Consider the following 17887-nt stretch of genomic DNA (forward strand, 5'->3'; position numbering starts at 1 on the left):
CCCAAATATTAACTGGGGGTGAAACACAGTTTGATAATAGAGGGAGTGGATTGTACAGTAGCCTTGGGGATTTTGGGGACTGCCTGTGCCCAGGTGCAGCAGTAATTGGCATCCCCCATTTGGATTTTTTTTAAGTTTTTTTACCTATGGCTTCTATGGCATGTGTGGAGTGTATTGCTAATGCTGCTTCACAGATGCTGGTCTGGCTCTATAAAATGGCAGGAACTAGGGATGGGCGGGCAGGCTGAGACAATACATCCTCGCCCCTCAGACATTGTGGGGCAGGTGTGTGTATGCGAGTGGGAACCTGCAAGCAGGTGGCTGCGTCACGTGTGAGCATGCCTGTATCTGTTTCTGAGCGTGTGGTTGTGTCTTCTGTGTGAGTGCACGCTGCAACCTTGCGCCGTGTGTTAGTATTTGCCCCCCAGTGCAGACAGATCTGGCTGGCTCCGCTCCTCACATCACAGTGCCGACCAACCAGTCAGAATGGTACCCGCTGGGGCAAGCTGGTTCTCTCCTGTCTAGTCTGATGGTAATTGGGGGATGCATTATAGCCGGTCCTGGCAATGGAGAGAAAGTGTGTTTACCATGCTGGGCTCACTCCCTGTCCCAGTAGTTAGATTCTTCAGCCCACTGTGGCAGGAGGGGGCAGCTGCTGCCACACAATATCGCTGTCTCCAGGGGGAATTCATACGTGAAGACCCACCCTGGTCCCGGCCACCCCACCCTGGTCCCGGCCACCCCTCCCTGGTCCCGGCCAGGCCACGTCTTGTTTTCACGCAACCATCTCATCTGTTTTAATGCATTATATACAGTACCACACGCACACCTCTGCCTCTCAGAATGACTGACTCTTATACTGTTAATGTATCTCAGGCTTATTGCACATGTGGATGCTGTTTATCTCTAATCAGTCTGTTCTGTTGTAATGCACAGACAGTTTCCTCCACAGGTATCACCCATTGTTTAACGATCCTAGGCTTATTATCCCTCCCTTGTCCTACGGTTAATAACACTGTTATTATGAACATTGAGCCACATTGACTGTGCTAAGGATGACCGTAGAATCCAAATCTGCCTGGTGTAACTGCTGGGTTGCTGATTGGTTGATGGAGAGCTCCGCCTCTGTCAGCCTGTGTGTCTTCCTGTTAGTGTGGTCGGATTGGAGAAGGCTGACTAGCCGTTCCCTTTATGCCATAGTCAGTCAGGACTGGGAGGCAGGGAAGGAGGTCTCCATAACACACACATGTGAAGTTATGGAGATGTCTGTTCTGCTTAGGACTGACCCCATTTAGTCGACTGTTTGGTCGATAGGTTGTTAGTCGACTGAGACTTCTTTAGTCGAGCAGTAGAGGGGGGGAAGAAGTGTGTGTATATATCTCTCTCTCAAAAAAATAAAGGGAACACTAAAATAACACATCCTAGATCTGAATGAATGAAATAATCGTATTAAATACTTTTATCTTTACATAGTTGAATGTGCTGACAACAAAATCACACAAAAATAATCTATGGAAATCCAATTTATCAACCCATGGAGGTCTGGATTTGGAGTCACACTCAAAATTAAAGTGGAAAACCACACTACAGGCTGATCCAACTTTGATGTAATGTCCTTAATTAAAACAAGTCAAAATGAGGCTCAGTAGTGTGTGTGGCCTCCACGTGCCTGTATGACCTCCCTACAACGCCTGGGCATGCTCCTGATGAGGTGGCGGATGGTCTCCTGAGGGATCTCCTCCCAGACCTGGACTAAAGCATCCGCCAACTCCTGGACAGTCTGTGGTGCAACGTGGCGTTGGTGGATGGAGCGAGACATGATGTCCCAGATGTGCTCAATTGGTTTCAGGTCTGGGGAACGGGTGGGCCAGTCCATAGCATCAATGCCTTCCTCTTGCAGGAACTGCTGACACACTCCAGCCACATGAGGTCTAGCATTGTCTTGCATTAGGAGGAACCCAGTGCGGCCAACCGCACCAGCATGTGGTCTGAGGAGCTCATCTCGGTACCTAATGGCAGTCAGGCTACCTCTGGCGGGCCCCCCAAAGAAATGCCACCCCACACCATGACTCACCCACCGCCAAACCGGTCATGCTGGAGGATGTTGCAGGCAGCAGAACGTTCTCCACGGCGTCTCCAGACTGTCACGTCTGTCACGTGCTCAGTGTGAACCTGCTTTCATCTGTGAAGAGCACAGGGCGCCAGTGGCGAATTTGCCAATCTTGGTGTTCTCTGGCAAATGCCAAACGTCCTGCACGGTGTTGGGCTGTAAGCACAACCCCCACCTGTGGACGTCGGGCCCTCATACCACCCTCATGGAGTCTGTTTCTGACCGTTTGAGCAGACACATGCACATTTGTGGCCTGCTGGAGGTCATTTTGCAGGGCTCTGGCAGTGCTCCTCCTTGCACAAAGGCGGAGGTAGCGGTCCTGCTGCTGTGTTGTTGCCCTCCTACGGCCTCCTCCACGTCTCCTGATGTACTGGCCTGTCTCCTGGTAGCGCCTCCATGCTCTGGACACTACGCTGACAGACACTGCAAACCTTCTTGCCACAGCTCGCATTGATGTGCCATCCTGGATGAGCTGCACTACCTGAGCCACTTGTGTGGGTTGTAGACTCCGTCTCATGCTACCACTAGAGTGAAAGCAACGCAAGCATTCAAAAGTGACCAAAACATCAGCCAGGAAGCATAGGAACTGAGAAGTGGTCTGTGGTTAACACCTGCAGAACCACTCCTTTATTGGGGGTGTCTTGCTAATTGCCTATAATTTCCACCTGTTGTCTATTCCATTTGCACAACAGCATGTGAAATTTATTGTCAATCAGTGTTGCTTCCTATGAGGACAGTTTGATTTCACAGAAGTGTGATTGACTTGGAGTTACATTGTGTTGTTGAAGTGTTCCCTTTATTTTTTTGAGCAGTATATATTTGTGTGTGTATGTATGAAAGACACTGGTCTGATTTGTACTGAGTGGACTGATCTATTGTGGAGGCCGTGGGGATGGCGTAGTCTATCAGTCTTAACCTCTCTGGGCTAGTCAACAGCCAGTGGAATCCCGTGGCGCGATATTCAAATACCTTAGAAATGCTATTACTTCAATTTCTCAAACATATGACTATTTTACACCATTTTAAAGACAAGACTCTCGTTAATCTAACCACACTGTCCGATTTCAAAAAGGCTTTACAACGAAAGCAAAACATTAGATTGTCAGCAGAGTACCCAGCCAGAAATAATCAGACACCCATTTTTCAAGCTAGCATATAATATCACAAAAACCAAAACCACAGATAAATGCAGCACTAACCTTTGATCTTCATCAGATGACACTCCTAGGACATTATGTTATACAATGCATGCATGTTTTGTTCAATCAAGTTCATATTTATATCAAAAACCAGCTTTTTACATTAGCATGTGACTAGCATTCCCACCGAACACTTCCGGTGAATTTACTAAATTACTCACGATAAACGTTCACAAAAAAACAGAACAATTATTTTAAGAATTATAGATACAGAACTCCTTTATGCAATCGCTATGTCCTATTTTTAAAATAGCTTTTCGGTGAAAGCTCATTTTAGCTCGGCCATCACAGGCTAGCTATTTTGACACCCACCAAGTGTGGTACTCACCAAACTCAGATTTACGATTAGAAAAATTGGATTACCTTTGCTGTTCTTTGTCAGAATGCACTCCCAGGACTTCTACTTCAATAACAAATGTTGGTTTGGTTCCAAATAATCCATAGTTGTATCCAAATAGCGGCATTTGTTCGTGCGTTCAAGACACTATCCGAAGGGTAAAGAAGGGTGACGCGCCCGGCGCGTTTCGTGACAAAAAAAATCTAAATATTCCATTACCGTACTTCGAAGCATGTCAACCGCTGTTTAAAATCAATTTTTACGCGATTTCTCGTAAAATAGCGATAATATTCCGACCGGGAGTCGTTGTTTTCGTTCAAAGACTGAAAATGAAAACATGGAGTCGTCTCGTGCACGCGCGCACCAGTCTCATTGTTCTCAGATCGACCACTTACCAAATATGCTACTGTTTTTCAGCCATGGCCTGCAAAGTAATCATTCAACGTTCTGGCGCCTTCTGAGAGCCTATGGGAGCGTTAGAAAATGTCACGTTACAGCAGAGATCCTTTGTTTTGGATAGAGATGACAAAGAAGGCCAAGAAATGGTCAGAGAGAGCGCTTGCTGTTTGGAATCTTCATGTTTTGGCCTGCCAAATGAGTTCTGTTATACTCGGACACCATTCAAACAGTTTTAGAAACTTTAGGTTGTTTTCTATCCAAATCAAACAATTATATGCATATTCTAGTTACTGGGCAGGAGTAGTAACCAGATTAAATCGGGTATGTTTTTTTTATCCGGCCGTGCAAATACTGCCCCCTATCCCCAACAGGTTAATACGTGCTAAATTGTATATGGTTATATTATTACATGAGAACAATGGTGCAACTCTAATAAAAATGTTTTATAACAAATGTGCTTCCTCCCGCGTTGGATAGCGGTCTCCGTCCACGGTTCTGAAACTCATCAGTGCTCTGTTGAATGGGCGCCTTTTCCTAGACCATGTTGCTATGTGCATAATAGCAAAGTTAACCAGTATATGGTGTTGAGAACAATGCTGTGGAGGCAGCAGCAGAATGAGATGAGAAAACAGCCCTTACGTTATTGTCTAAGGAAAGTCAGGAAAGAGGAAACCCCAACTTAATTAGGTCTATAATCAATAGCCTAACTGTTAAATGCGACTGGCTTTATAAATCATCAATACATCTACAGAAATAAGACACATCCTGCTTTTGTTTCCTGTTTGAGTGTTTGTTTTAATAGCCTACTGATTCCGTGAGCGACAAGCCATGGATGGGCCTTCATAAAATTCCATTACAGGCCGACATGGTTGGCTAAACCTTTGTAAGCTTTTGGATGTCTTTTTTTGGTCCAGATGTTTTAATTTTTTTTTGTGTTTTACAAACGGTCAGCTTACCACATAGATGGGCATTTTATAAAATTAAATTTCAGGCAACACTGTAGGCTACACCTCAGTAATCACGGACCAGCACCTTTTTGGATGTCTTTTTTTTCTTTTCTTTTTGTGCAGTTCCGGACCGGCCTTGATTTCCACAGACATTGGTTTTTGGTCTAGTCCAGACCAAATCTGAACCAATCATTGTTTTATGTTAAAATGTTTTGGTCTATAAATTACTTATTTTAGGAAGTGCGTTTAGGACGTGCTGCTGATCGCTAAAATATCATAATGATTATGATCACGCTTCCTCAATTCAAATATAATGGGGACACTATAGGAAATATGATTTGGTATGGTTTCGAAACTTGAGAACCAAGCTGGCGTTGTCATTGTGGCCCCATCACCTGGACCTGTTGAAATACTGCATCTTTACACCTAGAATAAAAACCTCCAGGCTTCTGTCATAACTGTCCATTTATTGGATTTCTTTGTTTTTTTTACAGTGGGCAGTTTGGGGGGGGAATGAATCCCGTCTGAATCGTCCTCTGGTATAACAGACATTCTGGAGTAATAATTACATAACCAACATTCTCTAGTACTAGTCCCGACCAACTAGGTCTTTGGTCACGTGCTTGCAATGCGTCAATGTGTCATGCAAAGAGAGCAAGGGTTTAACGAATAGGGAATGTTTTTCCAAACAAATGAGGGATTTTGGTAGCAGAACTTCTCAGGCAGAAATGACTGTTGCAGCTTCAGCAACACGGACCGCGCGATAAACACTGATGTTCTGTGGTGGTCGCTGCAGCAGGGAGGAGAGAGGGACAACGGGTGCTAGTCACAGTACGGCTGAGCCCGGCCCGGCACATTCAAATAAATTGCTGAACTCCCTCGAGTCATTTGTGTCTTAAATATTTAATCAAACTGTGTGCTTAAAGCATCAGACAAGCTCAGTGCATATAGTTGATTTGATTAAAACACATACGATGTGTCTATGTGGAAAAATACATGTACAAAAATGTCGGCCAATAGTTTGGTCGACAGAACAGTTTGGTTGACTTTTTTGTTGTCTGGGACAGCCCTATTTCTGTTAGCCTAGCTTCACAGCCACAGCTGAAGTAACAATGTCTGAATAATGGAGGTTAGCTGGGCTATTTTTGTCCCGAAGATCATCACACCTTTCTGAGAGCGTGCACTTGTGCGTGGGCTGGGCTTGTCACATGCAATGGGCTGCTGGGGGATCCTCCATTCTATTCCTCTGCTTTAATGTTTCCAGATTGTGTGTAGGCTATGCGTTTCCTGTTAGAGGAGTACGACAGCAACAGACATCAATTATCATGATCGGATTCCCATCGCCATTTATCCTAATATAGTGACTTCTGGTTTGATATGACTCAGTGAAAAATGCAAAACAGACCCTTCATAGGTCAGTGTTTGTTTTCTTCCTTTGTGGTGGAAACTGGAAAGGCATTGTTTCAGACTAGTAACCTGAGAACCTAGCTCTTCTCTCACCAGTGTTACTGTCAGTTCCAAGCCATGACTAGCCTGTTTACAGAGTAAACAGAAACCTTGCAGAACACATATTTTTACTCTGCGAGCAGATGCTGTTGCCACATTCCCTTTCATTGTTGAAAGATTAGGCTAGATCTTCCGTTTTTAAATTAAAGCAAGTATTTCACATTTGGCTATCCACGAAACGACAAACTCTTATTGTAGCCCTGTGTATGCATATTAGTCATCATAGCAGCGTTTCCCCTAGATTCTTTCTGAAGTAGGCACAGGGCTGCAAGCACCAAAATATTCCATTGAAACCAATAGCAACCAAATATTTTCATGCGGGTGGCAACACAGCTAGATGTAGGGAGTGGAACCCATCCTGTCTAAATATAAGTTAGGACCAACACAATGCATCATATCATCACTAACCCCCCCCCCCCTTCCAGACCACATCCCAGAGGACCTGAGGGATCCGTTCTACACAGACCAGTATGACCAGGAGCACATCAAGCCTCCCGTCCTCCAGCTGCTGCTGTCCTGTGAGCTGTACTGCCGGGTGTGTGCCCTCATCCTGAAGACAGACCAGGCCGCCTCGCTGCAGTCACACATGTCAGTCATCCAGGCCCTCAGCCGTAAAGGGATCTACGTCATGGAGAGTGTTGACGCCCCTGTCAGAGATGCTGACCTCTCCTGTGTGCCCATCAAAATGGTGAGTAGGAAAGACTGTGTGTGACTGTGTGTTGGGGGTGATGAAAAGATATGCAGAGTGAAGGCAATACAGCTGTATCTCAATTGGATCAAGTGGCTCTCCTTGTCTCCTTAATCTACAGTGAAAACACTGGAGAGACCAAAGCGATAGGGCTGATGCCTACGAGCCAGGCTGCTAGGTCTCTCGCATGAGGACAGATGAAGGAAAGGAAACAGACGAGATGCACCCAATGTCCTCTTCATGGACTAGGAAGTAGGGCGGGACACTATTTGTGGTGATGGAACTAGTTTGATAAGCACGTGGTGTTTTATGGGAGTCATTGCCAGAGGCTGCTCATGATTTGTGGACGAGAGCTGTCTTGAAAATGAGTTGGTCCCAGTGCAAAACAGACATAAATCAAATCTGAAAAGCTGTGTTGCCCTTTAGCTGGCCGTTGTTGAGCAAGAGTCAAGTAGCTTTGCCTTCTGCTTGGCTATTCTGTGTGTAGGCCTACATGGAGAGCGACAACTCTCTGCCTGCAGCAGCAGCTCTGTTCCTGCTCTAGTCTTATTACTTTAACTAGTGAAAGTAGCCATTGTTCTCTTCTCTCTATCACACTGACATCTATCACACTACACTGAACACTAGAATGCCTACCTGTCATCTATTGGACTTTGTCAAACAGCCTTTAAACTCTAGGTAACTAAAACGTTCTAGTCTTTGTTGAAACCATGGCGACTCATCATAGTGTTCCAACTCAGTTTACATTTGGGTGTTTTTTTTCCCCGACCTATTAAATTTGGTTCCAGACCGTTTAGCTATTTCCTTATCGTAGGCTACCTTGGAGATTCAAATTTGACTCTGATTCATGTCCATATAAAGGCATAGAACTGGGCCAGAGAGCGTGTCTGTAGGCTTTACAACACGGCTTTTGGCACAGTCTGGTTTCTGTGGATCATGTGAACTGATTCAGTTACTACTTTGACCATCAATTTCTACCAGCTGGATAGGGAAGGGTACACAGAGAGAGAGAGAACAGTCTGAAGTTAGGCCTAAAATGTGCTGAATGACCCAGTGGGGTCCCTCCACCACTACTTTTTTTCCCCACTCTCCTGTCGTGTACCCTTGTTCTAAACGGTGACATTTTCCATGTTGTCTGGTCAATTTGCAAAGTCTAGTGCAGCAGTTGCATAATGATTGATTCACCATCTCTCATGTAACCTAGTTCTCATCCAACCAACCAGCCTAGTTTTTAGGACTATTGACTTTAAATGTGTCTGGCATTTGGTCTCTCAGCCTATATGAATTCCTGAGCCGTTTTGACCCGTTGTCACCCTGGTGATATAGCTGTGTCAGGGCAGTAAACACAGGGTTGGACTGAGCCATACTCTCAGGGTAGTTTCACAGCTTGGCCACATGCTAGTGGCGCAGCGATCTAAGGCACTGCATCTCAGTGCTAGAGGCATCACTACAGACCCTGGTTTGATCCCAGGCTGTATCGCAACCGGCCGTGATCGGGAGAACCACAGAGCGGTGCTCTATTGGCCCTGCGTCGTCCGGGTTAGGGGACGGTTTGGCTGGGGTAGGCCGTCATTGTAAATAAGAATTTGTTCTTAAATGACTTGCCTAGTTAAATAAGGTTAAATAAAAAAATGTAATCCAGAAATAAAATAGTACAGCAACATCTCCACTCTATACGGAATGAACATCACTCCCTCCCTACATGTCACATTCAGTTGTATATACTGCACAAGCGTTTCCTTTCATAAGAGATCCAATAACCTCTTACAATTTCACTGAAATCACTTACAGTAGCATCACTGCATGGTGTAGTTTGGCTTGAATACATTATACACTGCCAATGCCATGGAGACTCGCGTTGTCGCCAAGATGGCTTGCTTCTGTCGAGTGACCAGCCAAGAGCGAGCCAGTGACCAGCCTACAGACAGGCTGGTTTATAATCCGTGCAAGGCTCTATGGAAGAAGCCAGACAAACACATGCTTAGTCTAAAATCCTGAGTAGAGAGAAGTGGTTGTCTCTGACAGACTAGACTAGGCCTGTGTAAGGGTTGAGAACCCCCTCCCGGTTGCTGAGTCTGCAAGGAGGTGTTTCCATGGCAATGCCTGTGTTCTTCCCCCATGTGCTGCGCACTCCTGTCGTGTGTGTGTGTGTAAGAGATACCTCCTCTGCCTCCTGTTTGACTCTAGAGGGCACAGATGGGGAGGGATCAGCTGGGAGTAATAAAACAGCAGTGTACCATCTGAGTCGACTCACACAGGTTGGAAGAAATCCATTTCTAGACTAGGGGGATGGACAGGGGCACACTAGGGGGGATGGACAGGGGGACACTAGGGGAGATGGACAGGGGGGACACTAGGGGGATGGACAGGGGGACACTAGGGGGATGGACAGGGGGACACTAGGGGGATGGACAGGGGGACACTAGGGGGATGGACAGGGGGACACTAGGGGGATGGACAGGGGGACACTAGGGGGGATGGACAGGGGGACACTAGGGGGATGGACAGGGGGACACTAGGGGGATGGACACCGGGCAGGACACTGGGGGATGGACAGGGGGGACACTGGGGGACACTAGGGGGACACTGGGGGGATGGACAGGGGACACTGGGGGGATGGACAGGGGGACACTGGGGGGACACTGGGGGACGGACAGGGGGACACTGGGGGGGATTGACAGGGGGACACTGGGGGGACACTGGGGGGCGGGGGACACTGGGGGGATGGACAGGGGGACACTGGGGGGACACTGGGGGGATGGACAGGGGGACACTGGGGGGACACTGGGGGGGACGGACAGGGGGACACTGGGGGGATGGACAGGGGGACTGACAGGGGGACACTGGGGGGGATGGACAGGGGGACACTAGGGGGACACTGGGGGGATGGACAGGGGGACACTTGGGGGATGGACAGGGGGACACTTGGGGGACAGACTATAGAGACCGGATTAGTGCTGAGTGATTAGTAATTTGTCGGTTTGGTTTCAATTGGATTATAAAATAAATTGGTTTGTTCTCTCTCTTGGTTTCTTAATCTTTTTTTACATTAAATCCATTATTAAATAATGACATTAAAATGATTTTAGAGCTTTTTAATGGAAATACCATGCCAAAAATAGTGAAAATTCAAATTGCCAAAACACAGAAAATATTCCGTTGTATCCGTCAGGTCCACATTGGGTAGACATCAATAGAAACAGGAAATCACTATGAAATAATACAATATTTCAGTTCTGTATATTACTTAGTTCTTATTTGATTACTTTCTTATTTTCATTCCTTAAGTCACCATCTCATCTCTGCTCAGGCAGTAGCAACCAAACAGCCAGACAACGTTCTCTCTTCTTCCCATTCTGTACGGGCTTTGCTGCCATGCTTAGGTCTCTTTATGTAGTGGTCTCTCTCTTGTCGTGATATATCCCCGTCCCCGCAGGAGGCTTTTTGCCTCTTGGTAGGCCGTCATTGTAAATACGAATTTGTTCTTAATTTACTTAAAGATGCTCTATGCAGAAATCGCTCCGCCATTTCCTGGTTGCAAAAATTCTAATTGTTCGGCAGATTTGTTGGTGAAGAAACTAGCAGTCATGTGTAGAGAATCATTGTACCATCTAAACCGCTGTGAAATATATTTTCCATAACCAAAAAGATTGTATATTTAGCTGTTTTGAAGCTGGTGTACAAATCTGAAAGTAAAAGACACGAAAATGAAATATCAGAACGGGAAGCATAGAAATGGCACACAGAACCGATCTAGCTCTTCTTAGACTTGTGTTCAAAGGGGATGAAATATCTATAACTCACATTTCTTTGGATTTTGTCAGGTTGCCCATAGTTACATATTGTAGGTTTTTTAATAAAATAATCTTATTTCGCTAGGCTGACCTGCCTAAGCATGCTGCAGAGCTGTCAGACAATCATTTGACTAGTTCTTTGAAGTAGATAAGGCATACTTTCACGAACTCTATCTCTCTCTCCTTGTTTTTGTGTACAGTCATGGCCAAAAGTTTTGACAATGACACATTAATTTCCACAAAGTTTGCTACTTCAGTTTCTAGATATTTTTGTCAGATGTTACTATGGAATACTGAAGTATAATTACAAGCATTTCATAAGTGTCAAAGGCCTTTATTGACATTTACATGAAGTTGATGCAAAGAGTCAATATTTGCAGTGTTGACCCTTCTTTTTCAAGACCTCTGCAATCCGCCCTGGCAGGCTGTCAATTAACTTCTGGGCCACATCCTGACTGATGGCAGCCCATTCTTACATAATCAATGCTTGGAGTTTGTCAGAATTTGTGGGTTTTTGTTTGTCCACCCGCCTCTTGAGGAATGACCACAAGTTCTCAATGGGATTAAGGTCTGGGGAGTTTCCTAGCCATGGACCCAAAATATCGATGTTTTGTTCCCCGAGCCACTTAGTGATCACTTTTGCCTTATGGCAAGGTGCTCCATCATGCTGGAAAAGGCATTGTTCGTCACCAAACTGTTCCTGGATGGTTGGGAGAAGTTGCTCTTGGAGGATGTGCTGGTACCATTCTTTATTCATGGCTGTGTTCTTAAGCAAAATTGTGAGTGAGCCCACTCCCTTGGCTGAGAAGCAACCCCACACATGAATGGTCTCAGGATGCTTTACTGTTGGCATGACACAGGACTGATGGTAGCGCTTGCTCTGAAATCTTCACAACAATTGAACCGCTCTCCTTGAAGTTCTTGATGATCCGGTAAATGGTTGATGTCGGTGCAATCTTACTGCCAGCAATATCCTTGCCTGTGAAGCCCTTTTTGTGCAAAGCAATGATGACGGCACGTGTTTCCTTGCAGGTAACCATGGTTGACAGAGGAAGAACAAATCTCTGAAACTGAAAACGCTTATCTCCCTCACTAGCTTTAAGCACCAGCTGTCAGAGCAGCTCAAAGATTACTGCACCTGTACATAGCCCATCTATAATTTAACCGAAACGACTACCTCTTCCCCTACTTTATTTATTTATTTATTTATTTAGCTCTTTTTGCACCCCATTTTTCTACTTTGCACTTTCTTCCACTGCAAATCTACCATTCCAGTGTTTTACTTGCTATATTGTATGTACTTAGCCACCATGGCCTTTTTTTGCCTTTACCTCCCTTGTCTCACCTCATTTGCTCACATTGTATATAGACTTATTTTTCTACTGTATTATTGACTGTATGTTTGCTTTACTCCATGTGTAACTCTGTTGTTGTATGTGTCAAACTGCTTGCTTTATCTTGGCCAGGTCGCAATTGTAAATGAGAACTTGTTCTCAATTTGCCTACCTGGTTAAATAAAGGTGAAATAAATATACATTCCAAGCACCACCCTCCTTTTGAAGCTTCCACTCTGTTATTCAAACTCAGATTGATCTCCAGCCTTGTCCTCGTCAGCACTCACACCTGTGTTAACGAGAGAATCACTGACATGATGTCAGCTGGTCCTTTTGTGGCAGGGCTGAAATGCAGTGGTAATGTTTTTTGGGGATTCAGTTCAATTGCATGGCAAAGAGGGACTTTGCAATTAATTGCAATTCATCTGATCACTCTTCATAACATTCTGGAGTATATGCAAATTGCCATCATACAAACTGAGGCAGCAGACTTCGACACAAATATTAATTTTCATTCTCAACTTTTGGCTGCGACTGTACATTCCTCTTTCATGCAGTCTGTTTGAATCTAACCTAACATAGCAGGCATAAGTGTACCCATCTCTGCCCGAGATGGGGGGGAAAGGCGCTATGCATTATGGTCTTTGTAGTTAATTACCATGTTTCTGCGCTCAACTATGCTGAATATTTTCTTAATGAAAACTACAACTCCCTTCAGCCCAGCGTGTCACTCGTGAATGATGTGATTTCTCTCTAGTGAAACGGCGTGTTGTGCTCAGAAAAATCAGAATCAATTTGGTCAATTAGTTTAATAACTGAAGAAAAAAATGTTAATCGTATGTTAATTGCTCAGCACTTGACTTGACACTTGAGACGGCTTGTGGTAATATAACAGTAGTCCACCCATACTCTCCTGGGTTTCTCTGACAGGTTTGGTGAAGGGAAGACAAAGGGTCTGTGTGTTTCTGGCATATTCATTGTGTCGTACCTCAAGCACATCGGTCAGGCTGTTTTCTTCATCTTAAGTCCCTCTTTGACTTAAGAGACACAGCGTCCTGTTTTTGAAATGGTCTACATCTAGCTAGTCGCTAGGTGGAAGGGTGCTTTTTTAAATTTGTATTATTATTTTTTTTATCTCAGGCAGTTGTGTGTGTGTGTGTGTGTGTGTGTTTGCTTATGCCTCATTAGAGTAGGGATCTGAGTCTGAGTGTTGAGTAATGCTTGTGTAACATCGTTGGGGCCTATCACTGAGGGCTCTGAATAGCTGTTCTCCTTTCCTATTGTGAGCTAATCAGGATCTGTCCTCCATTTCCCTCAGTAGGATTAGTGCTGGAAGCTGTGTGTTCGTGTTCAGCAGTGTGTTTTGGGTCAGGCATGCTCTAACTGGCTAGGGTGTACTGTGTGTTAACTCCACACCTAGATTCATAGGTCACATTTCAGGAAATTATACTCCTGCCTAAGATTATGGATATACTGACGAGTTACTTGTCTCCCCGCCCTAACAGTGGGAGTCATTGTCCACAAAGCGGCATGGCAGGCTGTTTACCCTCCCGCGTATCCTTTCTTTGGATTGTGGAATACATCTCTTTATTTCATTACTTTTTTAAATCTTCTATAAGGATTGTTGATGTCAACCGCCTGTATTCAGTGGAGAGATGCTATGCTGCTACCCTCTTGCCATAAATATTCATAGACAACTCCGATAGTGTTTTTCCTCAGTTGCCAGGATGTCACATGTCCTACTTAAATCAGTACACTCGTAATAACCTAAGCGTTACGAAACTTCTATTCAATCAAATAAACCTCACGTAGCAAATAAGCCATTCATTTTCCTGTTGATCAAATTTGGCACTCTTATTGATCTCCGTACAGAACTCCTTACTAAGTGGGTAAAAAGAAAAGAACGCCACCTGCTTTAGGGATACAGATTTTCTGCCGGAGTTGAGCCTCTTCACCTCTTCCTCTCTGCTCCTACTGCAAGGTGTTGAGCTCTACACAGAGTGATGGATATGACAGGGCCTCAAAACTGGGCCTTATCGAGTGCCAGTCATTTCATTTTTTTTTTACCTGGTCCATGTTAGTTTTTGTGTCACAATTTGCTTAAATGTATCATGACTTATTCAAACAGCAATGTGTAATTAACCAAAAATAAACCAACATTCTGAAGAGGAAACCACGGCACGGGAATGCCCTGTCTGTCTGCAGTGCGTGTAGGGTCTATATGTCTACCACTTTGTGTAGCCGTTAGCGACGCTAATGATGGCCTAACAGTCTTTGGTTAGATGGAAAGGCAATTAAAAGGTACTTGGCTAAATCAGGATTATTTGCCTCAATCCAGTGGCCATTTCTTCTGAAAACTCCATCACAAGTGTGCTACAGACGTAGTACATTTTTAATGAAATTGCAGAAATTATATCGCCTAATTAGCTTACTCCTGTCTAAACAGAAATAAATACAATCATACAAAATAGGCTACTTCACAAAGCATGGTTTGGCCTCAGAGGATCATTAGCTTCTTTTAAATGATATATCACAGTACCTACAGTAGGAAGGGACTGCAATGTGGGCAGCGCACGTGACAAATACTGCATATCCTCGGTGAGTGAGCATATTCACTCTTTATCGTTGTTCGTTCCGTGCTGCTTGAAAGTTCGTTTTTGTCATTTCTTCCTCCGGGTTAGACGTGTGTCATATTGTAGGCTATTTGTCTCCCCTTCTCGTAGCCCTGTTATATGGATCAGACAATGTCGCAATTAACGCTCTTTCTCAGTGTCAGCAGAGTAGGCTTCCCTGTAATTTGCAGAATTAAAAAAGATTCCGCTAATGTGTCCAGTCATTTATACAGAGTAGTAGAATTGCATGAAATGTGTTTAGAAAAGGCCAAGAAACATATCTGATATAGCCTGTAGCCTAGGCCTACTCTACACCACTACGCGCCCTCAGGGTATAAAACAAGGACGCAGCTAGCAATAAACTGCCATGTCGGCTTTGTTTCCTCGTCTCCTGACCGTCTGACCTCACTGTACTACAGATGATCCTTATCCAATAGAAAGACTGAGGGAGGAACCCCCCCCCCTCACCATGACATTAGAGGTCACTTCAGTTTCTGTCCAATCAATCAGCCTTAATACCTCACACGGGGACAGAGGTGACCAACAACACAGATAATGATGCATTGAACAGTCTTTTTTCCAAACCGTGATTGAAATCATTATCTGTGTTGTAGGTCACCTCTGTCCCCCTGTGTGAGGTATTAAGGTCTTTCTATTGGATAAGGATCATCTGTGGTACATCAGTGTGGTCAGATGGTCAGGAGACGAGGAAACAAAGCCGACATGGCAGTTTATTTCGAGCTGCGTCCTTGTTTTACACCCTGAGGATTGTCCAGTCATCCCTTAATTATACTGTTCTGTGGGCATCATGTCCTCGTGCCCACATATTCCCGATTTAAATACAAAAATAAAACATTTTTTTTTTATGTTTTATTTTAGTTTTAATTCTTTCTCTACCCATCCATCCACAATGCCCACATGCCCATGATCGATGCCCTGACGTTCAACTGTAAATCGTGTTTGTCTTGTGACCTGTTCTTTCCCATCTCTCCTCTGTGTCCTGTGCCCATAGTCGATGCCCTGATTTTGGCATAACGTGATTGTTGTTCTGGCTCGGCCTGCCACCACACAGTAACAACATAGCCATGCTTGATCAATACCCTGGTGTTTTCGATCCTGAACTAGACCTACTGTATGCCCCCACGATGACCTACCTTTACAGCGTTTGTATTTCTGACCTAATCTGTGCCCTCTCATCCTTCCTCCAGAGTGCCCACATGCCCATGATCGATGCCCTAATGATGGCCTACACTGTGGAGATGATCAGCATAGAGAAGGTGGTGGCCTGCGTCAAACGCTTCTCCACCTTTAGCGCCTCCAAGGAGCTGCCCTTTGACCTGGAGGACGCCATGGTCTTCTGGATCAACAAGGTATGGTGGGAACACAAACTCTCTTTCTTGCGGACTCTGTTACATATAGTTGTCTGTCAGTGGCCTACATCGATCATGAGCTTGAGATGTTCAGAAAATGGAGCTCTAAAGAACTGAGTGAATGTTGCTTTTGTTCCAGGTGAACCTGAAGATGAGGGAGATCACAGAGAGCGAGCTGAAGGTCAAGCAGCACCCGCTGGAGTCTCCCAGTCACCAGAAGGTAAGGCTGGAGCCCCACAGATCTCATGGCACTCCCACAGAGAGAGAACAAGGAAACTGGCCCCCATGGAGCTATTTTGATGCATCCTTACAGCGATTGCTGCTCTCGATGCATCAAGTCTCTGGACTGCAGTCCATGCCTCCAGGACACATTGCAAGAATAATTGGCGTTTAAAAACCAATTTATTTTTATTTATTCACATTAGTCTCATGGAGATGACATCCGTTTCAACAGAGACGTGGTCCAAGTCTACAGAGCTCTTTATCTACTGCCATTTGGGGTTGAATCCTGAGTGACCTTTTTTCTCCTAACCCTTAACCCGGAAGCAGATCCAATCCTGTCTGTGACCTCTGACCTTTTGCTCCTATTCTCCCTGTCCCCCCCCCCCTTCCCTGCTACTTGGATAGTCTCCCTCCAAATGGTATTGGAAACTAGTACCTGTAAGTTGGCTGCTAGTAATCCCCCCTCCTCCCTCTTGCACGCATAGTTCTGTGTCGATGTGCACACCACACCATCGTGGCTCATCCAAGCCCATTCTGTGCTGCTTGTAGCCAGTGAGTCAGCCAGCCAGTGGGAGAAGGCTGGTATCTTTGTGTTAAGAATGTCACACTGTTGTTGTCTGGTGGTTTTGGTAATTTGCTAAACTACATTTTGGCCCTTTCATTTCAAGCCCCTGCAGACTGTGCAATCATGATAGGTGGTGTGTTTGTCTGAGTGAGTGTGTGAAGAGATGTCTGGGTGAGAGAGCCGTGAATGCATCTCTCAGCCCCTGCTTTCCTTATTTGCTTGTACTGAGATGTTGGCGCCATTGCCACCTGTGCCCGCAAACTCTGTCATGCCCACCCCTCCTATGCTGTCTGCTATGCCCATGTGGTCTCTCCCTGGCCTCTCGTCTTTTTACTTGCCCAAGGTCTCCTTCTTACTCTCTGCTGTCTGTGTGTCTCAGTCTGATTTCATGCACGCCTTGGCCCAATGCATGCTGGAGCCAGAGGAGCTGGAGTCCTCCATAGTGGTACAGTTCCAGTAGTCCTTATCCTCTGTAGACCTCTCACTACTTCTCTCCCTTCTGTAGGGTGGATGGGAAACCTTTAGTCCTGGTTGTCTAGTTGTTCTCCAGTTACCCTTATAGAATTAGCATAATTGTGTCAGAATAGTATTTGAGATACAGATGAAGTCGGAAGTCTACATACACTTCAGCCAAATACATTTAAACTCAGTTTTTCACAATTCCTGACATTTAATCCAGGTAAAAATTCCCTGTCTTAGGTCAGTTAGGATCACCACTTTATTTTAAGAATTTCAAATGTCAGAATAATAGTAGTGATTTATTTCGGCTTTTATTTCTTTCATCACATTCCCAGTGGGTCAGAA

The 17887-nt window shown here is 45.0% G+C and overlaps 1 protein-coding gene across 2 annotated transcripts in view; it reads left to right on the plus strand.

Annotated features, from left to right (window-relative positions):
• Positions 1-17887, plus strand: part of LOC106579797 (calmodulin-regulated spectrin-associated protein 1-B) — a 41955-nt gene that overhangs the window by 10000 nt on the left and 14068 nt on the right. The window contains exons 3-6 of one of the 2 annotated variants that reach the window (XM_045704256.1): positions 6924-7186; positions 16135-16296; positions 16436-16516; positions 16924-16956. In XM_045704256.1, the coding sequence (XP_045560212.1) occupies positions 6924-7186; positions 16135-16296; positions 16436-16516; positions 16924-16956 (539 nt within the window). The remainder of the gene's footprint in view (positions 1-6923; positions 7187-16134; positions 16297-16435; positions 16517-16923; positions 16957-17887) is intronic. The other variant, XM_014159983.2, reaches the window with a different exon arrangement.

The sequence above is a fragment of the Salmo salar genome, chromosome ssa20, assembly GCF_905237065.1.
Source record: "Salmo salar chromosome ssa20, Ssal_v3.1, whole genome shotgun sequence".
Classification (NCBI taxonomy): Eukaryota; Metazoa; Chordata; class Actinopteri; order Salmoniformes; family Salmonidae; genus Salmo; species Salmo salar.